The following is a 9,959-nucleotide window of genomic DNA, read 5'->3' as shown; positions in this document are numbered from 1 at the left end:
ATAAACAGAATTATTATTATATATTCTCCTGGATAATGACTACTGTGTAGGTTTATATGTAGTGAGATGACATGAGGCGCCAAAATGGCAGCTACTGGAAGATGCCAAAGATGGCCCAATGAGGACCAGATTGAAGTAGACAACTGGACTGGAATGGGTCAGTCTCCTATCCTTGGCCTTCTCGCACCTGACCCATCTCAGCAGGTCCATCCATCAACTCTTATATCATCTGTATTCTATCTTTCTACCAGTTGGGTCTTCCATTACTTGACCTCATGCATCACGATGTGCATCATACCCCACATCAGTCCATCCACATCAGTAAGGTGCATTGTGTCCTACTTGATACTGTGATTGGGATCCTCCCTCCCGGAAGGCAGATATAATATAGAATAGCTGATCGGAGGACTGGCAGCAGTGGGATCGATGCAGCGAAGGCCAAGGAGAAGTGGAGAGAAGATACTTTTTAATCCTTTCCTGGTCAATTCAATCACAACAAAAGGCAGAAGATGGAATTATAAAGCATGAGAAGTTTGGAGGTTGGAAAATCTTCTCCTCGTCTTCGCACATCCCTCATAGAGATAGACTTAACAACCTTGTCTTCCACCAGATCTTTCTCTGGATATGTTTCCCTATTTTGGAAAACTTTTGGGCAGAATATCATTATGTTACAGTTCCTCCATCAGAGGGAGACAGTTTAGAGAATAAGGATTTATAGAAGCTGGAAAGGGTGGAGGCGATTGGTGGAGGATAATGACCCATGGTCAATTGCGCTGAGAAACCTGAGGAGAACCAGACATAGAGTCTTTCCTAGCAGAAAGCAAATTATCTAATAGTACAAGCACAATGATACAATAAGAGGAAGAAAATGTGGTGGATCAGCCAGATCCCGACAGAACCTAAAGTGAAAAAAGCAAGAACCAGAACCAGGACATCCAAAGTCAAGATCAGCAGTTCAAGCTAAGACTGGTCAGTGATCAGGACAGGTCCGGCTGAGACCGGTCAGTGATCAGGGCAGCACATCAAACTTAGATAATGGTATAATGCCTCAAGCATATGGAAAAATATTGGAATATACAATGAAAAATGCTACTTGCTAATTTGAACATGTGAATAATGAATTGCATACCTGCTATGAATATTAGGAAAAAGGAGATATTTAGCAATCGCATTGATCAATGTAACTGAGCCCCAAGGCCTCGTCAAGGCATATCTCTATATTGGGGTCCCTAGCTCTGTGACCCTAACTGTGTGTCATCTCATTGCAATTAAAAACTGCTATGGGTGGAGAGGGGTAACTAAGGACTTTCTTATATAGGAGATGGAAAAAACATGGCCGAAAGGGGCGGAGCTGTGTTCACATTCAGAAAAATGTCGACGAGGCCTTGGGGCTCAGTTACATTGATCAATGCGATTGCTAAATATCTCCTTTTTCCTAATATTCATAGCAGGTATGCAATTCATTATTCACATGTTCAAATTAGCAAGTAGCATTTTTCATTGTACATTCCAATATTTTTCCATATGCTTGAGGCATTATACCATTATCTAAGTTTGATGTGCAGCCTTATTCTTATATATAGTATGTATTTTTGGCTTGCACTCATATATATATATATATATATTAGTGCTCACTTCAGTTATCCTATTCAGTTATATGTAGTTTTTTTTCTGAATGTGAACACAGCTCCGCCCCTTTCGGCCATGTTTTTTCCATCTCCTATATAAGAAAGTCCTTAGTTACCCCTCTCCACCCATAGCAGTTTTTAATTGCAATGAGATGACACACAGTTAGGGTCACAGAGCTAGGGACCCCAATATAGAGATATGCCTTGACGAGGCCTTGGGGCTCAGTTACATTGATCAATGCGATTGCTAAATATCTCCTTTTTCCTAATATTCATAGCAGGTATGCAATTCATTATTCACATGTTCAAATTAGCAAGTAGCATTTTTCATTGTATATTCCAATATTTTTCCATATGCTTGAGGCATTATACCATTATCTAAGTTTGATGTGCAGCCTTATTCTTATATATAGTATGTATTTTTGGCTTGCACTCATATATATATATATATATTAGTGCTCACTTCAGTTATCCTATTCAGTTATATGTAGTTTTTTTTCTGAATGTGAACACAGCTCCGCCCCTTTCGGCCATGTTTTTTCCATCTCCTATATAAGAAAGTCCTTAGTTACCCCTCTCCACCCATAGCAGTTTTTAATTGCAATGAGATGACACACAGTTAGGGTCACAGAGCTAGGGACCCCAATATAGAGATATGCCTTGACGAGGCCTTGGGGCTCAGTTACATTGATCAATGCGATTGCTAAATATCTCCTTTTTCCTAATATTCATAGCAGGTATGCAATTCATTATTCACATGTTCAAATTAGCAAGTAGCATTTTTCATTGTATATTCCAATATTTTTCCATATGCTTGAGGCATTATACCATTATCTAAGTTTGATGTGCAGCCTTATTCTTATATATAGTATGTATTTTTGGCTTGCACTCATATATATATATATTAGTGCTCACTTCAGTTATCCTATTCAGTTATATGTAGTTTTTTTCTGAATGTGAACACAGCTCCGCCCCTTTCGGCCATGTTTTTTCCATCTCCTATATAAGAAAGTCCTTAGTTACCCCTCTCCACCCATAGCAGTTTTTAATTGCAATGAGATGACACACAGTTAGGGTCACAGAGCTAGGGACCCCAATATAGAGATATGCCTTGACGAGGCCTTGGGGCTCAGTTACATTGATCAATGCGATTGCTAAATATCTCCTTTTTCCTAATATTCATAGCAGGTATGCAATTCATTATTCACATGTTCAAATTAGCAAGTAGCATTTTTCATTGTATATTCCAATATTTTCCATATGCTTGAGGCATTATACCATTATCTAAGTTTGATGTGCAGCCTTATTCTTATATATAGTATGTATTTTTGGCTTGCACTCATATATATATATATATATTAGTGCTCACTTCAGTTATCCTATTCAGTGATCAGGGCAGGTCCGGCTGAGACAGGTCAGTGTTTAGGGCAGATCCGGCTAAGACCGGTCTCAGTGATCAGGGCAGGTCCAGCTTCTCTGATGCAGAAACCATCATCCTCGATAACTTGCAAGTAGCGCAAGGTGCAGGCAAGTTTCTCAGAAGGAAGATTTTCTCTTGGCCTCTAAAGTCTCTTTGTTAAGTCCAAAGATATCCAAAGATAAACCAGTGAAGGTCCACATCTCCTCGTATCTCTACTCTTCAGGGGATTTCTGTGTGTCTTGGTCCCTACAGATCATTAATTTGCAGTAAAGTCTCCTGTTTGTAGGGAAGAAAGTCCAAATTAGATTTATAATCTGTTCTCTCTGGTAACCGGGTCTAACATCACAACCAAGTTACAGGGGAACCAATGTAACATATATAGAAGGTAAAACCATAACCAAAATAAAAATGTCACCGCCGCCCCAACACTAACACTGACCGGACTCGATAACTCCAGTTTGGAGCCACCATATATCAGCATGACAGCACTGTGAGGGGGAACAGCGTGATGTTCTGTGTCAGCGTTGCACAATGTTATTACGTGTGGAGATGGGAGAAAGGATTTGATGTAAATTGAATTTGTGTTGAATTATTAGGAATTTGCAGAATTTGGTGGATTCAAACAATGTACGAACTACTTTATTGCCTAAAATGTCCAACACCAATTTACACAACATGGAAGATTCCTGAGAAGGAAAAGGTTCACCCTCAGCTTCCCATAATCCTTGAATTATCATATCACATGGTATAGCACAGCCAATCAGGAGGAACTATCACAGCCTGTATAAAAGCAGAGGCAGGGAACGCAGCATCTATATTGTAGTGAATCTGAATAGTGAGAGGATGTCAGAGCTCAAGATAGGAGGAACAACACAAAAAGCAGTGAATACACTGTGCAGAGAGTGACAGCACAGCAATAAGTGATATTAGTGTATGAGGAAAGGAGAATAATGCATATCTAAGAGCTCGAAAGCCTGAATCCCACAAAGAGACAGAAGTGGAGATGCAATATAAGGAATGAAGGGAGAATCAAGACTGGAAATGACATCGTGGAGAATCTTAGGGAAAGGTATAGAAAAGACTGATGGGACAGATATTGGTCCTTTGTTTCCTGATACTCTGTGGGGAGACGTTTATTCCGGACGTCTCTACGTGTGGCCACTCAGTGGTTGTGGTGGGGATTGCAGTCTATCAATGATATTTTCTAGTCCTGATATTGTATTGAATTTGTATCTTAAATTCAAGAAGAGGTGATGGTGGTCCTATCAGTCTGGGTTTGGACCAGTGTGGAGTGGTCCGGAGAGACGTAGAGGACGGCACGTTTGGAGGTGACTCTAGAGATCAGTATGAGGCTCTATAATGCGACAAGTCAGTAATAATGGAGGGGTCCTCACCATCATCTCCCTTGAGGGCCCCATAGCCCCCAGCATTATCCTATCACACATCCATTACACACAGGAGAGATGAGATACTCACACATAGCGAGCGGAGCAGACCACAAGGCGCAGAACATCCCGGTGACGGCCATCAGTAGCCCAGTCCGGTATCCGGCCCAGAGCTGAGAAGAGGCTGGAATACACGGAGAGGCTATATTCACTCATAGGTCTGGGTACACATTGCCAACAAAGGCGGCAGAAGTCTAGAAAATCCTCTGGTTATGCAGAGTAGATGATAACAGAGAACAGGAGTGATGATGGTACCTGGGCTGGAGATGAAGCTGAGACATTCTCTGTCCGGCTTGATGTTCGTCAGTTTCGTGAACTTCAGATTGGGCACGTACTGCTGGATCCACCATCGGTAGATTGACACCAATGAGTAGATTCCAGGTCGGTATGGACCGCCGCACCCATCACCCCAGCTGACAATACCGGCCTGGTACCAGGCACCCTGCACCTTACACATCAGAGGTCCTCCAGAGTCGCCCTGCAACACACAACACTGACTGCCATCACCCCTCACTTATCACAGGGTTAGTCAATATTCACATTGTGAAATATTCAGTAAAAAAAAGCAGCACAGAGGATTTGCAGCATTTTCCCAATAGATATGATCAGGCTCTGATGCTCCAATATGCACTTACAGACTGGTAACACCTCTGGTCACCACCAGGGGGCGAGCTGTGTACAGCTGGATAAGGCCTGTATTACAGTGCATAGAAGCTGCGGGCAGATCGCCCTCTGGTGGTGATGACAGGAATCTGACATTGATACATGTGATGATCGGAGGCCCATCGCAAGAAAATTCTTCAGCCTCCATTATTGAGCATAGTAACATATCAGGAGAGGGGTCCCAGTGGCTCCACGCACATAAATCAGAATATTATCTCCTATGCAGCCAATATGTAGTGTACATTATTACAGAGCGGAGCTCCCCATCAGCGGCTCAGGTCCTTACCAGCGGTAGACATGGCGGGAACTTACCTGACAAGAGTCTTTCTGACCATCGATGTACCCGGCACAAATCTCATAATCATGGATCAAGATGGTTCCTGCGTACTGTGGGGACCAGACATGATATAGTTCATCACATGTCACATGGTCAATGAGAGGCACAACCACCTCCTGCAGGGTCCCATTATCAGGCAGCACTAATAGGAGACAGAGATTACAGGATTTAGATGGTTAAAAAGAAGAAAATTGGGAAAATCAATCATTACCTGGAGAACGGCCCATCACCCTCCCAAAAATATCCCACGTATATCAGCGGGGATCATGAGATCCTCACGTCTCTTCTCTCTCGAATACATTGACTTGTACTATTTGGACAATGGCTGTGTGTTTAGCTGTGGGAATGACATTACCCCCCACCCACATTAATGGGAGACCTAACCATATGGTGAAGCCGATTCTCCACCATGATGCTCCAGAAGGCATCATGGGTGATGGACTCGCACATGACCACCCTACTGTACACACAAGAAACAAATGTTCTCCTCATCGTGGAGTCTATCATCATGTGTGGTCCCAAGACATCAATCTTGATTCACAAAGGATCTCCCCAAAAACTGAATTTGTGTGTTATGTAGATATTGTCTACTCAACGTTCAGCATTGTGTTGACATTAACTGTGCACAGATATGTTCAGTAAATGCAGTAACGTTCCTGCGATTACCCCCATAATGGTAATGTGATGGTAAGACCTACAGCCAGTGTTTGTCTGTCCCCAGCCGGTGGTCCAGCAATCCAAGCCACACGGGAAGTTGGAGGTTTCATCGGGAAGACGTATAGCCTGAATGTATGGGGTGTAGATGACAGGAGCGGACAACTTCACCAGAGCGATGTCTCCTTTGCTCATGAATCCATTATACTCCGGGTAAATGATAATTTGGTTGACAGTCGAAAAAATCTCATGTGAACTTGGTTTGTACAGCTGGTACATGCCCAACACGATGGTGACGTTTGAAGGATTAGTTCCCCTGAATAAGATAAAAACAGGGTGAGAATTGGTAGCCTTTCTCCTATGTGTCCAAGAACCACCCATAATTTTAATATTACCCCATACTTTCCACACCCATTTGTCATATATGGAAGGATTCTCATCACTGATCACAAATCTCCCATCTTACCATTCAAAGCAGTGAGCAGCGGACATCACCCACTGGTCGGAGATCAGAGTCCCTCCACATATATGGAATCCTTCATACTGCACGCTGACTTGCCAAGGCCACTCTCCGTCATCAGCATCCGCACCCCCAACTATTCGGCTACTGGCTGTGGGGTCGATGTTCTTGGAGGAGGTTGTTGTTGGAACCAAAAGATGAGAAACTAAGAAGTGAGAGAAAGTCATAGATTTGGATTTAATGGAATAACAAATCAGTCATCCCAATGGAATAGTAATGGTGATGGACTCATTAAGATGTCCCTCAGTCATTGCCCTGTCCTCCCCAATTTGAGGTGTAGAAACCCCCAGACGACAGAGGGGGATCATGCTCTTCACCTGCAGCCACAAGACGTCCCTCATTAAGACGACCCTCAGTCATTGCCCTGTTCTCCCCAATTTGAGGTGTAGACACCCCCAGAGGACAGAGGGTGATCATGCTCCTCACCTGCAGCCACGAGACGTCTTTCATTAAGATGTCCCTCAGTCATTGCCCTGTCCTCCCTAATCCGAGGTGTAGAAACCCCCAGATGACAGAGGAGGATCATGCTCCTCATCTACAGCCCGAGATGTCCTTCATTAAGACGTCCCTCAGTCATTGCCCTGTCCTCCCCAATTTGAGGTGTAGAAATCCTCGGACAACATAGGGGGATCATGCTCCTCACCTGCAGCCATGAGACTTCCCTCATTAAGACGTCGCTCAGTCATTGCCCTATCCTCCCTAATTTGAGCTGTAGAAACCCCCGGATGACAGAGGGGGATCATGCTCCTTACCTGCAGCTACGAGATGTCCCTCATTAAGATGTCCCTCAATGATCGCCGTGTCCTCCTTAATTTGAGCTGTAGAAACCCCCAGATGACAGAGGGGGATCATGCTCCTTACCTGCAGCTCGAGATGACTCTTTACTGAAGATGAGTGGATTATTGATGATGTGTTTTTGGGCTTTGTCCTCAGCTGTGAATAGCTAAAATGGGAGCTAATGTAAAATTCACATATAGGCAAAACTTGGAGATAACCTGGAGGTCAAACAGAGCTGTAATGGTGCCGACATAGTGGGAATGGTCCTTTCAGTAGGGTGCAGTAGCTTTAGGCGTCTGAACAACTTTGTAACGACTTACAGTTCACATGTAGACTGGAAGTACGGCACTCCTGGAGCCACCTCTGGTGCCCGGATAGGGTTCAAACTCCGTTCACGAACTCAGTGTACAAATCAGATAAACTAATGGAAAAAAACAATATAAAACTTGCTTCAAATTTGGCTAAATTGGCTGAATCTCAACAAATTAATTTTTTGGGTAAATCTAGAGTTTTGTACTCCAAAGTCTCGTACTTTCCTCACACTCTAATCTCTATGGATCTGCAGTCATACACTCTCTGCACAGATTCTTCAGTGTTTTATGTTTTTCTCTACTCTCTATCACTGAGCTGTGATGTCCCTTCACTATCCTGATTCACTACAAAATAGCTGCTGCATTCCCTACCACAACTTGTATACAGGCTTGGCTAGTCCCTCCTGATTGGCTGTGCTGTACCATGTGATGTGATAGCTGCAAGGCATTATGGGAAGCCTTATACAGCTAATGCAATCTTCTGCAATGTGTAAAATGGTGGTGAGTGTTTTTCTTGATTTGTGGAAAGCAAATCAGAAGTTCTTCTGGTTCAAAATATTATTAAAAATTTGACACAAATTCTCTTTGGATTGGTTCTTTTTGCTCACCTCCAGAAACTACCACAAAACTATTCTGCTCTGTATTGGCACTAATTGACTAAGTTCCAGTGAAACCAGGATCGGAGGATGTCTCCGACATTCACTTGATGTCTTCTACACTCTCAGGAGCCTAGTTGTTATGATTCATGCATGGCTCTGCCGTTCCTGAGCCGATGCATGTGTCCTGCCTTCGGGGTTTAGGTTTGTTGGGAGGGGTCTGTTCATTCTGGCCTTGTTCCGGAGGTCACACCGCCATATCTTGCTGCTGCCTCTGGGACACAGACAGTGATATTTCCAGCTCTGTTGTGTGCTCCGTTCGTGTGAGAAGTTCTCTATTTCTTGTCCCGCTAGCCGTTACTGTTTGTCCTGACCTCCGTTTCCCTTGCCTGACCTTTACTCCATCCCTCTTGCCAACCTGACCTCTGTCCCCCTGACCTGACTTGATCTTCTTTTCCCTGGCCTGTCCTGCTCTCCGTTCCTCCTAGCCAATCTTACCTCTGTTTCCCCAGCTTGTCCAGACCTCCATCCTTCCTGCCCATCCTGACCTCCATCCCTCCTTCCTGACCTTACCTCCATTCTTCCCAGTCTTCCGGACTCTAGTCCTGTTCCGTGTTCTCCGCTTCCTCCCCTGTGCTTACTTGCTCTTTCGGTATCCGACCTCGACTCTGTTCTTTGACTTTGACTTGTGTTGCCCCCAGTACAGACGTGACACCCCGGCATAGACCCTGACTGATCGACTATCCCTGCTCTTGTGTTAGTGACCTCTAGTGGCTTTCTGTCTAACTGCACTCAGGAGTTCTCTTTCTACCTTAGTCCCAGCGCCCCCTAGTGGTGGCTTGACATTAGAGGCCCAGGTTTTTTCCACCTGTAATGGCAGGAGGCAAATTAAAGTCGGAAATTTCATCTTCTTAAGAAAAAAGAAGGATGTGTTTTTGAAAACTGATGTGAACAAGGCCAGAGAGACACATCTTGTACTTGTGTACGACTGCGGCTTACAATGCTGCCCTCCATTCATTACTCTAATTATGATGGCAGACATTTCTGGCTATGGGTATAGGAGCAGTAATGGACTAGTATGGCTATGAGGATCCGCAGGTGTCAGCCACAATCACCTGCTATTGGTAGAAAGCAGCTAATCCAGCCTTCAATATTACAAAAAAATGGATCCTCATGAATCCCAAATTGTTATGATTCATTTTATACATTTAATGTTAATGTTGTTTAAATGTTTGTGTATTCCGATATGTGTGTGATTCATCAGCATTAATTGGTCTAAGTTGGGGAAGTGAAGTGAGAAAAATATAGGCAAAAATTAGATTTATGTGATAAAATAAATAAAAATTGCCATGTGCATATGTATTCACCCCTTTTGCTATCAAGCAGCTAAAAATTTCTGGTGCAAGCAATTACCTTCATAAGTCACATGATTAGTGATGGGAAACCCACCTGTGTGCAATCTGTGTCCCGGGGTCTGTCAGTATATACACACACCTTTTCTGAAAGGTCACAGAGGCTGCAACACTGTTAAGCAAGAGGCACCACTAACCAAACAACACCATGAAGACCAAGGAGGTCTCCGAACAATACCATGAAGACCAAGGAAAT

The 9,959-nt window shown here is 43.6% G+C and overlaps 1 protein-coding gene across 1 annotated transcript in view; it reads right to left on the bottom strand.

Moving 5' to 3' along the window:
- Window positions 1–4,077: 4,077 nt before the first annotated feature.
- LOC142246803 (transmembrane protease serine 9-like) overlaps window positions 4,078–9,959 on the bottom strand; it is an 85,180-nt gene continuing 79,298 nt past the window's right edge. Inside the window, exons 10-16 of the mRNA XM_075319851.1 lie at window positions 7,529–7,610; window positions 6,614–6,812; window positions 6,192–6,463; window positions 5,469–5,635; window positions 4,749–4,971; window positions 4,525–4,617; window positions 4,078–4,106 (exon numbers count right to left, since the gene is read on the bottom strand). Of these exons, the coding sequence (XP_075175966.1) occupies window positions 4,078–4,106; window positions 4,525–4,617; window positions 4,749–4,971; window positions 5,469–5,635; window positions 6,192–6,463; window positions 6,614–6,812; window positions 7,529–7,610 (1,065 nt within the window). The remainder of the gene's footprint in view (window positions 4,107–4,524; window positions 4,618–4,748; window positions 4,972–5,468; window positions 5,636–6,191; window positions 6,464–6,613; window positions 6,813–7,528; window positions 7,611–9,959) is intronic.

This window comes from Anomaloglossus baeobatrachus, chromosome 7 (assembly GCF_048569485.1).
Source record: "Anomaloglossus baeobatrachus isolate aAnoBae1 chromosome 7, aAnoBae1.hap1, whole genome shotgun sequence".
Taxonomy (NCBI): Eukaryota; Metazoa; Chordata; class Amphibia; order Anura; family Aromobatidae; genus Anomaloglossus; species Anomaloglossus baeobatrachus.
Note: the sequence above shows the minus strand (reverse complement) of the source record. Positions and strands in the feature narration are given on the sequence as shown.